We start from the raw sequence: 19,284 nt of genomic DNA on the forward strand, positions 1-19,284 counted from the left end.
GTGACAGCGGCGGCAGCGGCACGGCGTCACGTGCCGCGGGGCGGAGCCCGGAGCGGCTTCAGGCGGTGGCCGGCGCGCCCCGCCCCCGCGCCCCTCCCCCCGCGGCGGCGCCCGGCCCCGCCCCTGCGCGCGGCGCGGCTCCGGAAATGGTCGTGCTGCGCTGCGCTGCGGCTGCGTCGGGCCGCGCGCGCTGAAGGAGACTGAAGGTAACGGGCGGGGGCGGGGCGGGCGCGCGCCGCGGGGGGGTGGGCGGACGTGGGGGGGAGGGGGGTACCGGTACCGGGCCGCGCGCCGCCGGGCCGGGCCTCGCGCCGCCGGGCCCCGCCGCGCCGCCACCGCCGCCGCCACCACGTGGGCGCCGCCCCGCCGCCGCCGGCCCCCTCCCGTGCCCGGCCCCGTCCCGCTCCGCTCCCCGCCGGGCCCGGCCCGGTCTCGCCGCCCCGGTAGTCTCGCGCGGCGCCGCTCCGCGCCCACGTGCCGGCCGGTGCGTCCCGCCGCCGCGCACGTGCAGCCGCCGCCGCGCCTGCCTAGGCCCGCCGCCGCACGTGGTGCGTGCCCCGTCGCCCCCGCTCCGCCGCGCCCGCCCGCGCCGCCGCCGGTGCCGGCGGAGCCGCCGGCCATGGCGGAGCCCGGCAGTGACACGTGTCCTTGGCAGAGGCCGCCGCCGCCGCGGGGGGGAGCGGGGCCGCCGGATGCCGCACCGGGCCCCGCGCCGCGCCCGCCGCTCCGGCCCTGCCGCGGCCTCTCCCGCCTCCTCCTTCTGCCGCCAAGATGGTGCCGGCGCCCCAGGCCCGCCCGCCGCCCCGGGACGGAGCCGGCAGCGCAGCCGCGGCCTGGGGGCCGGGCCGGGCTCGGGCCTGGCGGGGCCGGCTGCTCCGCGGCCTAGCGCGGCCTCGCCGCCGGGGATCCCCGCCTCGTCCTCCCTGGGCACCCAGCGCCTCAGCCCCCGCTGCCGCGGAGCGCTGCCTTCCCCCTCCGGTGCCCCGATCGCACGGGGCCTGGTTGCCCCGGCCCCCCCAGGGCCCGGGCTCGGGCAGGCACCCCCCGCCCCGGCTGCGGGCCCAGCGCAGGCCCCGGCCTCTCCCGGCGCGGGGGAGGCAACGGCCACGGCGGCTCCTCCTGTTACAAAAGCCCCTGGCGGTTCCTCTTCCCTCCCCCGGGACGGGACCTGCCTCACCCCGGGCGCTGCCGGGCCGGCCGGGGAGGCGGCGGTGCGGGCCCGAGCTGATCTCTCTCTCCCCCTCCCTCCTCTCTCCAAGTCAGTCGGATGAACGGTCTCTGCAGGCCCGCTCAGCCGGCCCAGGTTTTTCCCGCGGGGGGGTGAGTATCCCGCTCGCTCCTGGTTGTTGTGGTGGTGGGAGGCCGGGTCTGCCCTCGCTGGGGCTGTCCCCGCGTGTCCTCTCCCGTGTGACCCCCTCCCTCTCTTTTTTGGGGTGACCGGCGCCAAGGCCGAGTTAAGGTGGCCCAGCCCACCATGTCCCAGGGCTGGGCAGCACAGGCGTATCGGGCCATTGCTGTCCTGGTGAGTTGGGGGCTGCGAGGAGTACTGGGGTTTGCACCCCAGACCCCACAACCTTCCAAAGCATCAGCAGGACCCATTGCCATTTGGCTTGTGGCTGTGTGGACCCCTGTGATGGGCTGACACCCCCTCACATCAGCGTACAGTGCTGGGGGGACAGGGCACCCCCTGGCCCAGGGGTGCCGGCAGGACCTGGTGTCGGCGGGACGTGCTTGGCAATGCCCCGCGGTGGGGCCGGGGGGCCGGCAGTGCTGACGCAGCCGGGCATCAGGTTACAGAAGGCACTGTCGGCTGCTCCTGCGGGTGCCCTAGCCATCAGTGGACTTGCCGGGTGCCATGGGGTGCTCCCGGGCATGGTGGGGGGCGCCGCCTCTTCTTCCTGCCCCAGTGGCCTTTGCACTGGGGCGGGGAGGGCGGCAGCGGCTGTCAGGTCCCTCCTGGGACAGCCGTGCCTGGGCACCTGGGTGCTGGTGGTGGCAGGGGTCTGTGGGCTCCCCCGGGCAGGAGCGCTGGCAGCGCGGGGGGGATGCCGGAGCTGCTCCCTGCCTTCAGCGGTAGGCATTTGCGGTGTGTGCTGGGGACCCGGCACCTCCAGGAGGAACAGGTTTGGCCAGCCAGGGGAAATGCTTAGTAGGTCAGCCGGGGTGGAGCCGGGCACGGCTGACGCCGGGGTGCCGCCGGCCCACCCAGGCCCTGGAGCTGGTAGTGGCCTGGGTGCTGGCAGCGGTCACAGCCACTGGTACCTGCTTGTGTGGGGTGTTCGGCCAGGCTCTGCGGGGGTCAATCCTGCCAGTGGGCACAGTTGGGTTTGGGGCACAACAGGGGGCTTTGCTCCACAGGTTGGTGGGGCCTGGTGGTGCCCACCCTCTCCCTGTGCCCATTAGAGGAGGAGGAGGTGGCTGGGAGTCTGTGCCCTAGTGATGTGGTGTCTGTGGGGCATGGCTGGTGCCTGACTTTGTGCCAAGGGGTAGAGGTGCCCAATTTTTGGGGCTGACATGGACAGGAGATAGATGCCTGGGCAGCTGCCCACCTCCAGCTTGTACCCTCTGTCCCTGTCCTCACAGATAGCGAGGGGATCCTTATGTACAACCCCATGAAATGAACAAAGCTCCACAGCCCACAGGAGGAGCCCCGACAGCCCCGCACCCTGCCCCTTCTCCCGGATTGCCGCAGGTAACCAGCCCCTTCAGGGTGGGGGGACCCAGCTTTGCCTCCCTGGCTCGTGCTGGGGACAGAGGTGCCATGTCCTTCCCTCCCTGCCTCCCTCCAGCCGACGTTCCCACCCGGTCAGACGGCACCTGTGGTTTTTAACCCGGCACCGACCTCACAAATGAATACGCCTTCTCAGCCGCGCCAGGTAAGGGCTTTGCCCCAACTTGGAGGGGGTGATGGGGGGTATCCAGCAGCTTTCTGCCTCCTGGCTGAGTAGCTCCCACTGCCATGGTGCTTGGGGTGTGTGGAGCACTGGGTGCCTCCCAGGACCAGCGTGTGTCTGCAAGAGGGAGTGTGCCCGTGATCTGGACCACAACTGCTGCCTGGGGACCTCCTGGCTGTGGGGTGGTGGGCAGATGCCTCTGGCTGGGGGTGGCCACTGAGTGACTGCTCTTCTCTCCTTCCTCCCCTGCCCCAAACCTCCCTCTCCTCCTCTCAGTTTCCAGCAGGGCCTCGGGCTATTCACCAGCAGGTACTAACCCACTTCCCCCACCCTGCATGCCCAGCACCTGGCCCTGACACTGCACAGAAACACCCACCCTGGGCATGAAGGGGCTGGGGAGAACACAGGGACCCCCAAGCTGGTGGACAGGCTGATCTGGGGAAGGTGGGGGGACACCTGCTTGACTTTGGCAGTGGGGTGGGTTTCCTTGCAGTGTCACCCGAATTTCGTCCTTGCATGAAGCCTGTGGCTGTGCCTGTGCTAACCCTGGCCCAGGCTGCCTCTTTGCCTGTGCCCTTCTTCCTCTTCCTCCCCACTTTGTGGGGGTCTCCAAAGCCCTGTGGTGTCTGTAAGGCTCTGGACCTCCATCAGACCTCTGTGTGGGGGAAGCTGCTGGGGACAGATCAGCTGTGCTGGCTGGGAGCCCCTCAAACCCTTCCCTGCCCCTTGTGGGGATCCCTACAAGGGACACCCTGGTGGATTTGGGATGTGGGCACTGGGAAAAGGGCTCCCCAGCTTCCTGTTCTCTCCTCTGCCAGCCACCTGTGTCCAAACCCTGTCCTAATGCAGGTAACTCCTGTCTCTCTTTCCCCTTTTCCCTCTGTATGCGTGCGCTTGCTTAAAGGGAGGATTCAGGTCTCTTCAGGTAATGCTTTCTCCTTGCTCCGGGTGCGTGCGCGGACCCTTTCTTGCCCGTTCACTGTGAGGCTTGAGCCGCTGCTCCAGGGGATGCTCCTGCCCGGCAAAGAAGCCGAGTCGGGTTGCACAGCACGGGCTGGAGGGTGAACAGCCGGCTCCGTGTGCCCCGGCTGTCCGGCTCCGGCGTGGCTGGGCACAGCGGGACTACAGATCCCAGCATTCCAGGCGAGCACCGGGAACCGGTGCGGAGCACGCTGGGACCTGCCGCCGCCGAGCTGTGTGCGGCTGTGGCTGGCTCTGGGTGCTGGAGCTGCCGGCCCTGCCGGGGCTGGGACGGGGCTGCACCGGGCATGAGCTGGGGCGGGTGGACCCACATGGCCCCACAGGTGTGTGAGGACGGATGGTGCTGGGCTGGGGGTCAGCTCCAGGGAGGTTGGGGTGTTACATCCCAGTGGGGCCGGGGTGGGGGTTCCCCCTTTCCCTATCTCCCCTGGAGCTGCTCCCCCCTCCCCAGGCTGATGTTCTGGGGCGATGTGCACTGCCAGGCTGCTCCCCATAGTGTGGGGTGGGAGGGGGTTCCCAGCTCGGGTGTGTGGGTGCAGCGTTGGGGTGCTGGCACCCCACCTGACGCCATGCTCCATCTCTCCCCAAGCATTTCTACCAGAACAGGGCGCAGCCTCCCGCCAGCGCGTCCCGCGTACCGAGTAACACGACGGCCCGGCCCGGCCCCCCTGCCCATGTGTATCCAGCCGCTTCCCAGGTGATGATGATACCCTCCCAGATCTCCTACACACCCTCCCAAGGAGCCTATTACATCCCTGGACAGGTGAGGGCCATCCATGCCCCGGGCTCTGTGGGAGGGGGCTGGGGTGGGCACTGGTGAGGAGGGGCTATTGCCTGGGTTTGGAGCACAGGCCCGTTTTGGGGGGGTGGAGGGGATTCCCCCAGTTCTCCAAGTACCCACCAATTTGAGCAGGGTGTTGTCCAGCTCTGTAGAGAGGCAGCGCTGGCCCCCCTCCCCGGCAGTGCTCCAAGGTGCTTGTTTCCCACTTTGCCTGGTTCCTGCTCCCTGCCCTGGCATCCAGCCACCTTGCAAGAAGGTTTTGGGGTATGTCTGTTGTTTGAGGGTAGGTCTGTACCCCGTGCAGGAAGTAACTGACCTTTCTTCACTGTTGCAGGGTCGCTCCACGTACGTCGTCCCGACCCAGCAGTATCCGGTCCAGGCTGGCGCCCCTAGTTTTTACCCTGGAACAAACCCCCCAGAGTTTGGGACTTACGGTACATACTGGGAGGGTTGCTTTGCACCACGGTGCTCTTCCAGACCCAGCACTCCCTCTTTTTTTTTTTTTGCTGCCCTGCCACTGGCCTCCCTGCGGCTCCCTGCACTCAGGAGCTGAGCACAGACCCCTCTGCCTTTGCCAGCTCCCTGAAGTTATCTCTGTGACTCCATTACAGGCTCTTTTGGGGGGCAAGGGGTGTTTCCTGTCTCCCAGCAGCACTGAGGGTTGTGCATCATGTCCCACCCGTTCATCCACCCCCACCCTTTTCCAAATCGGGGTTGTTTAATGTTTAACCCTCGTGGTGGAAGGTCAGGGCAGACTTTATCCCCTGTTCCCCCTCACTTGCTGTCAAGAGGTCGAGCAGTTTTGTGCTTGGTGACATCTCCCCTCAGCTCCCTGCTCCTCAAGGAGCTGAGCCGGGGGTGCCGGTGCCGTGCTGTGCCTGCCCTCTTCCGGCGCTGGGAAGCAGCGGTGTGAGCAGCCCCCCCTTCCTCCCCCTGCTCGCGTGTGGCCACCCGGGCTGTGACTATATTTAGGCTTGGTCGGTCCTGAGAGGCCCAGCAGACACAGAAATGTGAGCTGAGGCCTCCGGCCCAGCCCCGGCATGGCAGAAAGGCATAACCAGGGCAGCGATGGGCTTCTCCTGAGCCAGGTATGTGCCCGTCCTCCCTCCCTCTTGTCCTCGGGCCCAGCCAGCCCCTCAGAGGACGGAGGTGGCCCTGGCAGCAGCCGGCTCCTGCACTTGGGCCAGGGCATGGCTGCTTCTTCATGCCTGGTGCTGGGGCTTCCCCTGGATGTCTCTGTGGGCTCCTGGGGTGGGTTTGCCCCCTACCTCTGTTTTGGGGCTGTGGCTGCTCCCCTGGGAGCTGGCAGCAGTGTGCTACTTGCCCACAGGGCTGGGTGGGTGGCCTGGCACAGCATGGCACACTCATTGGTGGGTGAGGCAGGCCAGCCCTCCTGGTCCCCAGGGCTGGGCAGCTTGGGGTCTCACTCCTTCCTTTCTCCTATGCCTGTCCAGTGTCCCTGTGTCCCCCTTGAGCAGAGAGAAGGGTCCCTGGCTCAGGGACATGGCAGTCACCAGAGCACATTAGATGAGTTGAGTCTTAGCACAGCTGGGAAGAATCTGGAGCCGGAGCCCAGCTGTGCCTGTCCCTCCTGACACCCCCATCCTCGTGGCACTGCTCTGGGGGTGATGCTCACAAATCCCTGGGAGAAGCGGAGTGTCTCTTGGGGGCTGTGCCAGCCCTGGACAGGGTCCAGCTTAGCCTCTGGCCCCCGGCACAGCTCCCTTCTCTGGGCTGGGCTCGCTGGGGGCTGGGGTTGCATGGGGAGCCCCTTGGCCTGGGTGTGAATGGAGGGCGCGGACAGGGCTGCCTGGTGCCGCCCTCAGCCTGGTGCCGGCCCCGGGGAGATAAGAGCACTGGCAGGAAGGCGACCAAATGCCCGTGGAGCTGGGACGCCAGCAGCCGGCATGGCCGAGTGCCGTGGCAGGGCTGGCGGTGGCGTGGAGCCGGTGGGCACGGCGGGGCCCGGCTGGGCGTGGGGGTGGCGCGGGGACGCTCTGCTTCACGGGGAAGGAATTCGGTCGGGCCTGTCGGGCTGGTTGGGACGATCCAGGTTGGATGGAATGGGGGTTTGCTGCAGAGTGGCACGGGCTCTCCAGGCTCCCGGCAGACCCCTGCGTTTGGGGGATTTTTGGATCCCCAGGACGGGCTCGGAGGTATCTGGGTTGGCCGGTCCCTCTGATGCTCTCTCCTCTCCTCCAGCGGGTGCTTATTACCCAGCGCAGGGGGTACAGCAGTTCCCGGCGGGGGTTCCCACCGCCCAGGTTATAGTGAGCCAACAGCCACCGATTCCCCCAAAACGAGAGCGCAAGACGGTAAGGAGCTGTTGCCTCCGGGCGTGGGGGGGTTTGCACGCGGCGGGGGGCAGTGCCAGCCCCAGGTTGGGCTGGGGTGAGGTGCAGCATGCCGGGGAAGGGGGATGGTGTGAGGCCATTCCCCCCCAGGCTGGGGGGCTCAGTGGGGGAACTGGAGTTTGTGGGGATGGGTGCTGGCGACCTTGGCTGTCCCGACGGGCAGCGTTGTGCTGAGTCACAGCTCCCGGGGGGTGGGGGTGCCGCGGCTGCCAACTGCTGTCTGCTCCCGGAGATGCCGGTGCTCAGAGGCCTCGCGTGGGGCCTATTTATAGCGGGGGGGGGGGGGGGCCAAGCAGCTGCCGGCATGGCCCCATGTTGAGGGGGCATGGACTGCTGCCGGGCTGGGGAGGGGGATGTTGGAATTTTATCATCGGGGGGGGCCTCAGTGCCCCTCGGGCTCTGTTCTCGCTGCCCTGGGAGGAGGTTGGTTGGGGATGGGGAGAACAAGACCCATGGCTGCGCTTTGCCCCCCACCAGAGTCCCAGACCTGCTTGTCCCCCCCCAGCAGTGTGTCCCATGGCTCCTGCTACTGTGTGTCTGGGCTGTACCTGGGGTGCCACAGGGCTTGCTTCCATGTTTATGTGCTGAGGCTGGTCTTGTGCTGTCCCTGAGGCAGGGCAGTCCTGTATCTCCTGTGCCAGCATGGTGATGTGGTCTTGGGGTCCTCCAACTCCTGGAAGTGGGCACTGACCTGGGGATGTGGTGCTGGCTGTCACTGCCTGGCAGGATGGCTTGCCAGACTTGCCCTGTCCTGTGCCATCCCTGCCCACTGGGCATCGGGACAGCCTGGTGTCAGTGGTGCACTGTGTCCTGAGGGGAGGTGGCACCCACCCGTCCCCATTCTGCGCATGGCTGGGACAGAGACAGAGACAAATGAGCTGCTCAGCTCTCCCCTTGGAGAAGGGGGTGTCCCAGGGGTGTCAGGCCCGGGGAAGGGGGTTGGTCCGTGTTCTGTGTCCACCCACCCTGCTGCTATCTTCTCCCACTCTGCCCTGGCCCACGGACAGATCCGGATACGAGACCCCAACCAAGGTGGCAAAGACATCACTGAAGAAATCATGTCTGGAGCAAGGACCTCATCCACCCCCACCCCTCCACAGGTAAGGGCACCCCCTGACTCTGCCACTGGGGCAGCAGAGGTACATGGGGCCCTGCTGAACCCCCTCTTTGCATCCTCAGGCTGGAAGCGGTTTGGAGCCCCACGCCAACGGAGAAACCCCCCATGTAGCAGTTATTGTCCGGCCAGGTAAGCACCTGTGCCAGGGTGGGTGTGCCAGCCGGCACGGCTGCTGCCAGGCTTCCTGTCCTGGGCACTGTGGGGGCAGAGGTGCCAGTCCCACCGTTTCCCCAGTTCACCTGTGGACTGTGGGGTCAAATGTGTTCCATACAGATGTGAGGGCCAGTGTCCCTGTGTTGGGTCCAGGAGAGTTTGTGGGGGCTGTCTGCTCACCCCAGCTGTCCCCTGGGCACTGCACTTGTTGTCCCCGCTGCCCATTTTTTATATGGGTTGGCACATCTGTCCCTGCTGCTCTTGGAGGGGTCTAGGGGGGGAAGCAGGGTCAGCTGGGGATGAGAGAGTCCTCCATTAACACCACCCCCCTTGCAGATGACCGCCCGAAGCCCGCGCTGGTGGTGAGCAAGCCCATCTCCCTGGAGCCCAGCAAGTCAGCGTCCCCGTCTCCGTCTCCTCCCCCTCCCCTCATCCCCGAGGTGGAGCCCGTGGTGCTCTCAGCCATGACGCTGGTGCCAATGGAGCCCCCCATGGACGCGGACACTAAAGTGGAGCTGGGCGAGGCGCCGCCCGACCCGCACAAGACGTTTAGCGCCATCACTACAGTGCCAGGGGCCGTGGAGCTGCCCCTCGTGCCTGCGCCCGACATGGACACGGTGGCCATGGAGGAGGAGGAGGTCACCATTCCCCTCCCAGAGCCTGCCCCACAGGCGCCTGCACCCCCCGAGGTGCCGTCGGTGCCTGTTGTTCCCTCGATGCCAGCCGTGGCCCCGGTGCCGGCCGTGCCGTCGCCGCCGCCCGTTGTACCGCAGGCCCCTGAAGCACCCGCCAAACCTGCCTCCCCCAGCCCCACGCCAGCCCAGGAAGAGCCCTGCTCCGAGCCCGCTGTCGAGCCCCCTGCTGAGGCCAACGGGGTCTTGGAGGAGGCGCCTGAGCCGGTCTCTGAGATGCCCGTGTGCCAGCTGACGCCCGCGCTGGTGCCGGTGCCCACCCCAGTGTCGGCGCCCACTCTGGACTCCCCCATCGCCCAGCCCGAGGAGCTGCCCCTGCCCAACGGGGTGGAGGGCACCGGCAAAGCAGAGCTGAGCGAGGAGCAGCCTGAGTCGGACGTCAGCCCCATTTCAGAGCCCGAGGAGCCAGCACAACCTGGCACCCCTGCGTCCCCCCCGGCGGAGGAGGAGGAGGAGGAGAGCGAAGCCTCCAGCGAGGCCCAGGAGCGGAGCTCCAGCCCGGCCCCTGCCCCTTCACAGACCTTGGAGGCGACCGCACAAGGTTGGGAATGCTGGGCTGGGGTGTGTGGGATGCCCCAGGGTGGGCCTTGGGTGGTGTGGAGGGGTCACCTTGGTGGGGTACGGTGGGTATATGCAGGTGCCTAATGCAGGGTTGCAGTGTGGGTGTGTTGGGGCTGTATCTGAGGGCTGTCTCCAGCTGTCCTGGGGAACATGGGGAGGTGGAGGGGTGGCAGGAGAGATCATAAAATCACAGAATGTCCTGAGTTGGAAGGGACCCACAAGGATCATCAAATCCAGCTCATGTCCCTGCACAGGTCAACCCCAAAGTTCCTACCATGAGTCTGAGGGCGTTGTCCAAATGCCTGTTGAACACTGTCAGGCTTGGGGCTGTGACACCTCCCTGGGGAGCCTGTTCCAGTGTCCAGCACCCTCTGGGTGAAGAACTTTTTCCTCATGTCCAACCTAAACTTCCCCTGGCAAATCTTCCTTCCATTCCCTTGGCTGGGGCTGTAGCTGTGTGGGTCACCCTGTGTAGGGGTGTGCAAGTACATCAGGGTGCCTGGGGAAAGTGGGTTGAAGCTATGTGTTGGTTTGTTGTTTTGTTTCTTTTTTTAGCACCCTGCATAGGAGCGTGGGGGTTCTGCAGGGATGCTGGGGGAGGACGAGGGAGATATGTACACAGGATGTGTTCACACAGAGCACTCTGTGCAGGGGTACAGGGGGACTATGGAAGGGTGACCTTGGGGCAGGTGTGCTTCTGGGGAGCACCTCTGTGTGGAGTGTCTGGGGGTACCAGGGAGGGAGGATACGTGGGGGCAGAGGTGTGCGTGGGGGTGTCCCTGTAAGGGTTGCCCTGTACCAGGACATGGGTGTCTGTGGGGGTCCCCTGAGCAGGATGGGAAAGAGGCGTGGATGTGTGCTTTAGAGAGGTGCAGGGTAAATTGGGGTGCAGTGGCCAGGTAGGGAGAGGTGTGAGGTGTGCCTGTGTGCGGTGTGTTCTGGGGTGTGTGCTCAGGGAGCAGGGTGCCTTGGTGGGCTGTGTGTGAGGTCCACAGGTGCCCAGGTGGGTACATGGAATGTTTGGGGAAGGGGCTGTGCTGGGGTGGCAAGATCATATTCTTGTGTCCCCATCCTGAAGCTGGCCCAGTGTTACCAGTGCCTTGCTGGTGACCTGAGTGCTAGCGTGAGGATAAGTGGGGGACTGTGAAGGTTCCTGTCCCTCACCTCCTCGCCTCTCCTCTTAGTCGCCGTGTCGGTGCCAAAGAAAAAGCGGAGGATGAAGGAGCTGAACAAGAAGGAGGCAGTAGGCGATTTGTTGGATGCCTTTAAAGAGGTGAGTATCCCCAGGGTGTCCAGGGGTCACCCCATGTCCCATCTCCTCCTGTGATGAACTCTGCTTTGTGCCATCGTGTCTGGGCCACTGATGTTCTGTGATGGTAATGAGGATCTGAGGGGGGGCAGACGCCTGGGTTGCGGGGCAGAGGGGGCAGTACCAGGCTTCAGGGGTGACTGCTGTCTCTGTCCCTCCTGACACAGTCTCAGATCAGCGACAGTGCCTCAGAGGCAGAGAACAAGCCCCCCACATCCGCCCCTGTCCGTGAAGTGGAGGACGTGGCCCCTGCCCGTCCACAGGAGGAGTCAGAGGAGACATGGGAGGAGAAGGAGGACAAGCTGGCGCCGGAGAAGGGCCAGGCTGCTGACCAGAAGTACCGCTACAAGGAAGGTGAGCTGTGCCTTGGCCCAGACCTCTGCTGGGACCCACCATCTCTGGACCCAGCAGTGGGGAGGGTGGGGGTGGCATGGTCCAGCTGTCCTAAACCTCACACTCTCCTCCCATCTTGTCCCGCACCCTGTGCCAGGCTTGGGGACAGAGAACCCAGTGCGAGGAGCCTGGCAGGAGACAGGGAGCTGGTGGCATCAGGCTTTCTATCTAAGCAAGCAGCTTCATGTTCATGGTGCACCAGGCTGGGGCAGCTCTGTGGTTGTCTGCATCCCACCTCGCTAGTCCCTGGGTGGGCCTGGACCTGCCATAGCTTGAGGTAGAGGATATGGGAACAGGCCATGTCAAGGTCTCCCTCTGCCCCTGCTGCAGAGCAATGGAAGCCACTGAACCCTGAGGAGAAGAAGCGATATGACCGGGAGTTCCTGCTGGGCTTCCAGTTCATCTTTGCCAGCATGCAGAAACCCGAGGGACTGCCCCAGATCACAGACGTGGTGCTGGACAAGGTTGGTGCGGCCCTGGAAGGTGGGGTAGGGTGGGTGGTACATGGGTGGGGGGTCTGGCTCTGCTGCTCTGCTCCTTGTCAAGGCAGAGCTGGGCCTTTTCCTGCTGTGCTTGGGGTCGTGTTGCAGCCTCTGCAATGAGCCTTGAGCTGCGGGGATGGTGCGTGGGGGCACATCTGGGGCCGTTTTTCCATTTCTTTGTCCCGGCGCTGAGGCTGGGGGATGGATCCATCCCGCTCCTCTGCCCCCCGGGCATCCTCAGCCCTGTGTACCTTCGCAGGCCAACAAGACCCCACTGCGGGCGCTTGACCCCATCCGCCTCAGCGGCATGAACTGCAGCCCCGACTTTACCCCCTCCTTCGCTAACCTCGGCCGGCCCGTCATGGGCAACCGGGGCCTGGTGAGTATCTCTTCACTTCACCCACGCCGTCCCCCTCCGCCTCTCTGTGATGATCAAGCCTTCGAGCCGCTGTGTCTGGGCCACTGATGTCCGTGATGGAGCTGAGGATCTGAGCAGGCAGATGGGGACACCCCAGGAAACAGCCTGGCTGGTCCCAGAGCAAAGAGCTGAGTTTCTTCTCCATGTGTCAGCCCTCAGGGTTGGGTCCTCGCCGCTCCCAGCAGAGCCAGAGGAAGGAACCTCGCAAAATCATTGCCACTGTGTCCCTCAACGAGGACGTCAAGCTGAACAAAGCTGAGAAGGCCTGGAAACCCAGCAGCAAGCGTGCCTCCGAGGAGGAGGATCCTGAGAACATCAAGACGCAGGTGGGAGCTGGGGCAGACGGGTGCCGGGAGGGAAGGGGGTGGCGTGCCCAGCTCTCGCTGACCCCGCTGTCTTCACAGGAACTGCTCCGCCGCGTCCGCAGCATCCTCAACAAGTTGACACCTCAGATGTTCCAGCAGCTGATGAAGCAGGTGATGGAATTGTCCATCGACACAGAGGAGCGGCTCAAGGGTGTCATCGACCTCGTCTTCGAGAAGGCCATCTCGGAGCCAAACTTCTCTGTTGCCTATGCCAACATGTGCCGTTGCCTTATGGGGGTGAGCAGGAACTCGGTTGGGCTCCAGTTGATCTTGCAGGGGTTTGTTTGGGGGCCTTGGTTGAGCTCAGCAATGTGCTGGTCTTTCCCTGTGGGGTGGGGAAACTGGGGCATGTGGCTGGAAGGCCAAGTCCAGAGCCTTAGCAGGTTACCATAGAAAAGTTTGGGTTGGAAGGGACCTTCAAAGGTCATTAGTCCAACCCCCTGCAATGAGCAAGGACATCTTCAACTAGTTGAGGTTGCTCAGAGCCCTGTCCAGCCTGGCCTTGAATGCTTCCAGGGTTGGAGCATCTACCACCTCCCTGAGCAACCTGTGCCAGTGTTTTACCACCTTCATTGTAAAAAACTTCTTCCTCGTGTCTAGCCTGAATGAGGGTCATGAGGGTGTAGGGTGGCTTTTCCCTGGTTTGAGCAGTGTCTGGGCCTTAGCTGGCCAGCTTTTGTGGGAGACATGACTCACGCTTCTCGCCTGGGTTGTATCTCTCCCTGCAGCTCAAAGTGCCCACAACAGACAAGCCCACGGTGACTGTGAACTTCCGCAAGTTGCTGCTCAACCGCTGCCAGAAGGAGTTTGAGAAGGACAAGGACGATGACGAGATCTTTGAGAAGCGGCAGAAGGAGATGGACGATGCCAGTGCTGTGAGTTGGGGTGGGAGCTGCAGCTGAGGGCTGGTGTGGGTGTCCTTGGGGCAGATCAGGCTCTGAGCTGCCCTGCTGTGCCCTCCCTGCAGCCCGAGGAGAAGGCACGCATGAAGGACGAGCTGGAGGAGGCGCGAGACAAGGCTCGCCGGCGATCCCTGGGTAACATCAAGTTCATTGGAGAGCTCTTCAAGCTGAAGATGTTGACAGAAGCCATCATGCATGACTGTGTGGTGAAGCTGCTCAAAAACCATGATGAGGAATCTCTCGAGTGCCTTTGCCGCCTGCTGACCACCATTGGCAAGGACCTGGACTTTGAGAAGGCCAAGGTACCCCCTGCCCTGCCTTGCCCTGCCCTGCCTTGCCCTGCCTTTGCCTTTGGGAGGCATGTAACCGTGACTCTGTCCCTCTGTAGCCCAGGATGGACCAGTACTTCAATCAAATGGAGAAGATTATCAAAGAGAAGAAGACATCATCCCGAATCCGTTTCATGCTGCAAGATGTGATTGACCTCAGACGGGTAAGGCGTGTGGCCTGCTGTTGCACGGGGACTGTTCTCTGTCCCCTGCTTGGTCCTCTGAGTGCCAGCGGTCCCTGTGTCCCTGAGAGGGGAGAGGTGGCTCTGTAAGCTGTGACCAGCCCTAGAGACACCATGCTAGCCCTCAGCCCTTGGTTAGTGTGGTAGTGATAGTGGGCACACAGTAACCAGCGGCTGTTTAATGCAGGGGGGCTCATGAAACTGAGCCCTTTTGTGCCAAAAGCTGCAACAGCATTCAGGAAGCTCTACTGGCCGAGGTGGGAGTCTGGCCTGAACCTCTGAGGGTGCAACGACTGGGAAGGGGGAATGCCTCTGCCTCCATCTTCCAGCCAGCTCAGTGTCCCCTTCTCCCTTGCCCTCTGCAGAATAGCTGGGTGCCACGGCGAGGAGACCAGGGCCCCAAAACCATTGACCAGATCCACAAGGAAGCGGAGATGGAGGAGCATCGGGAACACATCAAAGTGCAGCAGCTCATGTCCAAGGACAAGAGGAGAGGACCCCCCGGGCCATCCTCCAGCAGTGAGTGCCCAGGCTAGGGGACACCCAGGGTTCCCAGGGGTGGGTTGTTCCTGCTGGGCACGGCTCGAGGTTGGACTGTGCCTTATGTCTGTCCCCCTTGTGCCCAGGTGGGCGCGGGAGCCTGGTGGCAGATGATGGCTGGAACACTGTGCCCATCAGCAAGGGCAACCGGCCCATCGACACCAGTCGACTAACGAAGATCACCAAGGTAAGGCTGGCGGTGTAGCGTGGGCAGCTGAGCCAGCTGCCTGGCTGGGATCCTGCCTTGCCGTGGAGTTCAGAGCTGACTCTTGTCTCTCCGCCTGCAGCCTGGATCCATTGACTCCAACAACCAGCTCTTTGCGCCGGGCGGGCGGCTGAGCTGGGGCAAAGGCAGCAGTGGAGGCTCTGGCGCGAAGCCTGCAGATTCAGGTGGGCAGCATGGGGCTGGGTGCAAGCAGGGTCCCTTCCACAGGTGGTTCCTCTACTGGGGAGGTGCTGAACTCTGAGATTCCCCTCTTTTCACGCCCAGCATCTGATTCAGGGCGACCGGCCACGAGCACCTTGAACCGCTTCTCAGCGCTCCAGCAGTCGACCCCGGCCGAGAGCCTGGAGTCCCGCCGCGTGGTGCAGAGGTGAGGGGCCAGCCCTGCCTTGGTGTGCGGGGGTGTTGGTCTGCAGTCCAGGGAGGAACCCCCGAAATCGGGCAATGGTTGGTTGACCTATTTGCAAATAGCCTGGCATCTGGGCCAGGATAATCCCCTGTGGAAGGATGGGGCCTTGGTGGGGCTTGGAGTTGGTGGTGAGTCCTTGCAACGAAGGTGGCTGACCCCACCCTTAGCTTCTTCCCTGCTGTTTGTCACTTGGCGGACCACACCTGGGTGCTGGGTCCATTCTGGGGGTCCTGGGACCAGATGGGCATTGGTGGGCTGGAGGGAGTTCTGTAGAGGCTGGAGCATGAGGTTCCCCAAGGAGAGTTGAAATGGGGTTTGTTCAGGAGAAATGGAAAACAGCCCTGACGTCACCCCTTCTGCAGCATGGGAAAGGTGTGGGCAGGATGCAGCCAGACTCTGCTCAGCCATGGCACGGGACAGTGTGAAAGGCAAAGGGCTTGAGTTGGAATAGGGGAGAAACAGGGAAAAGTGTTGTCTCCTGAGGGTGGTCAAGTGCTAGAAGAGGCCCTGGAAGGGGCTGGGATTGGAGTGGGACAGTCTTGCTTTGCAGAGCTCTGCAGTCTGGGGTCAGGGATGGTGGAGGCGGGGTCTTCACACTGCATCCATCCTCCTCCCACCCAGGAGCAGCTCCAGCCGTGACAGGTCAGAGAAGGCTGGGGACAGAGACCGAGAGTCACGTTCGGAGAAGGGCAGCGACCGCCTGGAGCGTCCCGACCGGGGGGAGCGGGCAGACAGGAACAGGTCTGCCCTCACCAAGAGGAGCTTCAGCAAAGAGACAGAGGACAGGAGCCGAGAACGGGAGAAGCAGGGTGGCCCTGAGGCCGTGCGCAAGGTTGCCAGCATGACGGAGGAACGGGACAGGAGCCGAGAGAACAGTGAGCTGGGGAGGAGTGGTGGGCATCTGGCCGCAGGCTGGGGCTGTGCTTGTTCCAGATGGTGCATCATTCTTGCTCTCTCCTCACAGTTAAGCAAGAGCCAGCACCTCCTGCAGCATCCACCAAGCCTGCGCTGTCGGAAGAGGAGCTGGAGAAGAAATCCAAGGCGATCATAGAGGAATACCTGCACATCAATGACATGAAGGTGAGAGGAGGGGCTGGCAGAGCACCATATGGCGCCCATAACATGCTGTCTGCTTCCCTGGGCAGTAGCACTGCTGGGCAAGGTGATGGTGGTGCCTGGATAGGGAAGAGGGGAGCTGGGGCTGGCTGTGGGGCAGAACTGACCCCCGCTTTTTCCTGCAGGAGGCCCTGCAGTGTGTGCAGGAGCTGGGCAGCCCCTCCTTGCTCTACATCTTCGTGCAGAACGGCATTGAGTCCACGCTGGAGAGGAGCACTATCTCCCGTGAGCACATGGGGGTCCTCCTGTGCCAGCTAGTGAAGGCGGGCACACTCTCCAAGGAGCAGTATTACAAAGGGTGAGGGGCTGGGGCAGCCTGGCTTTGAATTTTGGCTCTGCCTTGAGCAGGGCTCATCACTGAGACCTCCTGAGGTCCCTCCTCTCTGAGGACACAGGGGCTGATGGATCCCAACGGCCCCCCCTCTGCCCTGCAGGCTGCGTGAGATCCTGGAGATGGCAGAAGACATGGAGATTGACATCCCACACATCTGGCTGTACCTGGCTGAGCTCATCACCCCCATCCTGCAGGAGGATGGCATCCCCATGGAGGAGCTGTTCAGGTGAGGGCTGTGGGCCTGTCAGGGGGCCACCAGAGGGGCTTCTGAGGACAAGTAGCTCAGCTGAGTCTTTTGTGCCCCACAGGGAGATAACGAAGCCCCTGGTGCCCATTGGGAAGGCCACCACGCTACTCGTTGAGGTGCTGGGCTTGTTGTGCAAGGGCATGGTAAGTCACAGGGCTTGAGTAACTGCTGGCAGGTTGGCATGTGAGGATTGAACCCCTCTGCCATCAGAGGGGATGGCAGGGGCCATGCCTTGCCTTGTCTGGGTTTTAGTGGTGTCATGTCCAAGCTGCGCTACCTCTCTCCCTGGAGATACGGAGGGTGTGGAGTGCTGATGCCAACTGTCTGTCTGTCCTGCAGAGTCAGAAGACTGCAGGCAAGCTGTGGCGGGACGGGGGCCTGAGCTGGAAGGAATTCCTGCCTGAGGATCAGGATGTCAACAAATTTGTCACAGAGCAGGTGGGAGCCCTGCAGAGATGGGCTGTGGGGGAGGCGCCCTGGGGAGGGTCCTGCTGCTGGGAGCGTGCTGTTCCCCTGTGCTACCTTTAACAGCTTATCTCTGCCCTTCCCCCAGAAATTGGAGTACACGCTGGGGGACAGCTCGGACACACCGAGCCGGAAGGAGCTGACCTCGGAGGAGCTGTACAAGCAGATGGACGAGCTGCTGAAGGAGAACCCCAACAACCAAAGAATATACGACTGGATCGAGGTGAGGGAGCGGGCGCAGCACCCGTGGGTCTGGGGACTCCCTCCTGGCTCCCTCCCTACCTCACAGCCCCTCTCTCTTCCCTCCTCCAGGCCAACCTGAGCGAGCAGCAGGTCTCCTCCAACACGTTTATCAGGGCCCTGATGACCTCTGTGTGCCACTCGGCCATCATCTGTGAGTACCAGGGTGAGGTGGGGGGGGGCGTCATTCTGTGCAGGCGACCCCCCTCTCACGCCTCATCTCCCCACAGTTGAGAACCCATACCGTGTGGATGCCCTGGTTATCCGCAACCAAGCCAAGCTGCTGCAGAAGTACCTGCGGGATGAGCAGAAGGAGCTCCAGGCACTCTACGCACTGCAAGCCTTGGTGGTGAAGTTGGACCAGCCTCCCAGTGAGTGTTGCGGGGCAGGCGGGCTGAGGAGTGGGGTGGCTGGCATGACCCCAACCCCAGAGAGTGGCTGGTGGCTGGGGAATGGCAGGGGACCCTCTTTGTCACCCCCCAGACCTGCTGCGGATGTTCTTTGACGCCCTCTACGATGAGGATGTCATCAAGGAGGAGGCTTTCTACAAGTGGGAGTCCAGCAAGGACCCGGCGGAGCAGCAGGGCAAAGGGGTGGCTCTCAAATCGGTGACTGCCTTTTTTACCTGGCTCCGGGAAGCCGAGGACGAGTCGGACAACAACTGAGCAGCCGTGATGAGGAGGAGGAGGAGGTGGGGGGAGAGAGAGAGGGGCACTCTGGGGAGCAACTCCATCCCCTCCCACCTCTGGCTCCCCTGGACTTGGTGATGCCGGGTCTGAGGGACTTGCTTTGCCCCCCGCAGTCCCCCTCTCTCTTTCCAGTTCTCCTCTCCCTCCGCCCTCCATCCCGGTTCTGTTCGTGAGGCCTGTACTAGTTTGTCACCACAATAATAAACAGATGCGGCTGTTGCGGTGGATCCCTTTGGGGCTCCTCCTCTACCCCCTCCCAGTGCAGGCACCCTGGGTCTCCAGGAGGGGGTGTAAGAACCCCTGGACTCATGTCATGGGGAGGGGGGACAGGATGAGGATGTATTCCTCCTCTCCTCCCTCCCCTTCCTCCTCCCCACTTCTTGCTGAAATATAGAGAGATTATATATATATAAACTTATTAAATTTGGTTTGGGGACAGGAGCGTGATTTCTCCCTCTCCCCTGTCCTCTCTCTATTTCTCCATCACTGCCTGGGCCCCCCCATGGTTTTTTATTTTAAATATAAATTGTCATGTCCCCCCCCAGCTCCTGCTCTGACCACCTGGGAAGGGTGCTGGGGAGGGGGGTGGGGGGGTGACCCCTTCTCTCTGGGCCAGGCTGAGTCCCCCCCTTCCCCTCAAAGCCTCCCATCCTCCTCCCAAACGTTTAAGGCCACAATTGGGCAAGCAACGGGGCGGCCCCCCCATCCGCGTCCCCTGTATTTATAGAGCGCCGGATGTGACGAGCCGCACGTGTAATTATTAAAACAAGGATTCAATTACTGGTCACGTGAATTTGTAAATATTTTTTTTGCCTTTTTTTTTTTTTTTTTTCTTTATGGAGTATTTAATTGAAGATTTAAAGGCATCTTTTCACCTTAAAACTGGAAATAAAAGAACATTGCTAAATAATGCCCCGTGTGCCGCTGTTGCCGCCCTCCGTCCCATGTCCCTTGCGCCTGGGCTGGTGTGGGGGTGCCAGCCTGGAGCCCAGGCAGGGGCAGCCCCCCCGGCACCCCAAGGCAGACGGTAGGTACCCCCACCTGGGGCTGGAAGTGTGGCAAGGGGGTGGGGTGTGCCTGGGACTAGGCGCCTTGGCACCCCCTTTGC

At 63.1% G+C, this 19,284-nt stretch overlaps 1 protein-coding gene and 2 non-coding genes across 15 annotated transcripts; all 3 read left to right on the forward strand.

The window, feature by feature from the left end:
- Window positions 1–89: 89 nt before the first annotated feature.
- EIF4G1 (eukaryotic translation initiation factor 4 gamma 1) lies at window positions 90–19,086 on the forward strand. 13 transcript variants are annotated; one of them, XM_065073686.1, is made up of 35 exons: window positions 107–206; window positions 1,260–1,320; window positions 2,584–2,692; window positions 2,790–2,876; window positions 3,171–3,203; window positions 3,799–3,819; window positions 4,465–4,638; window positions 4,991–5,090; window positions 6,859–6,971; window positions 8,018–8,110; window positions 8,190–8,256; window positions 8,617–9,513; window positions 10,718–10,806; window positions 11,010–11,196; window positions 11,566–11,699; window positions 11,959–12,096; window positions 12,288–12,461; window positions 12,540–12,737; window positions 13,229–13,375; window positions 13,468–13,704; window positions 13,791–13,895; window positions 14,279–14,432; window positions 14,540–14,640; window positions 14,741–14,843; window positions 14,944–15,046; window positions 15,707–15,960; window positions 16,050–16,165; window positions 16,327–16,499; window positions 16,636–16,761; window positions 16,844–16,925; window positions 17,122–17,220; window positions 17,336–17,470; window positions 17,560–17,641; window positions 17,718–17,858; window positions 17,971–19,086. In XM_065073686.1, exons 3-35 carry the CDS (start codon window positions 2,618–2,620, stop codon window positions 18,150–18,152), a joined length of 4,920 nt encoding a protein of 1,639 aa, XP_064929758.1. In that variant the 5' UTR covers window positions 107–206; window positions 1,260–1,320; window positions 2,584–2,617; the 3' UTR covers window positions 18,153–19,086. The 13 variants fall into 13 exon arrangements, with proteins under 13 accessions (XP_064929761.1, XP_064929758.1, XP_064929762.1 ...); XM_065073690.1 differs by having other exon boundaries at window positions 14,956–15,046; XM_065073691.1 differs by having other exon boundaries at window positions 11,977–12,096.
- Window positions 10,852–10,928, forward strand: LOC135580361 (small nucleolar RNA SNORD66). The gene has a single exon (XR_010474880.1). It is a non-coding gene; the product is annotated as a small nucleolar RNA SNORD66 (small nucleolar RNA).
- LOC135580362 (small nucleolar RNA SNORD66) lies at window positions 12,141–12,213 on the forward strand. Its single transcript, XR_010474881.1, has one exon. It is a non-coding gene; the product is annotated as a small nucleolar RNA SNORD66 (small nucleolar RNA).
- Window positions 19,087–19,284: the final 198 nt, after the last annotated feature.

The sequence above is a fragment of the Columba livia genome, chromosome 9, assembly GCF_036013475.1.
Source record: "Columba livia isolate bColLiv1 breed racing homer chromosome 9, bColLiv1.pat.W.v2, whole genome shotgun sequence".
NCBI lineage: Eukaryota > Metazoa > Chordata > Aves > Columbiformes > Columbidae > Columba > Columba livia.

Coding starts and splice junctions, on each gene's coding strand:
- EIF4G1 (XM_065073689.1), top strand. CDS start 2,618: ATGAACAAAGCTCCACAGCCCACAGGAGGAGCCCCGACAGCCCCGCAC. Junction 13,705..13,790: donor TGGACTTTGAGAAGGCCAAG/GTACCCCCTGCC, acceptor GTCCCTCTGTAG/CCCAGGATGGACCAGTACTT. Junction 16,500..16,635: donor AAGGAGCAGTATTACAAAGG/GTGAGGGGCTGG, acceptor TCTGCCCTGCAG/GCTGCGTGAGATCCTGGAGA.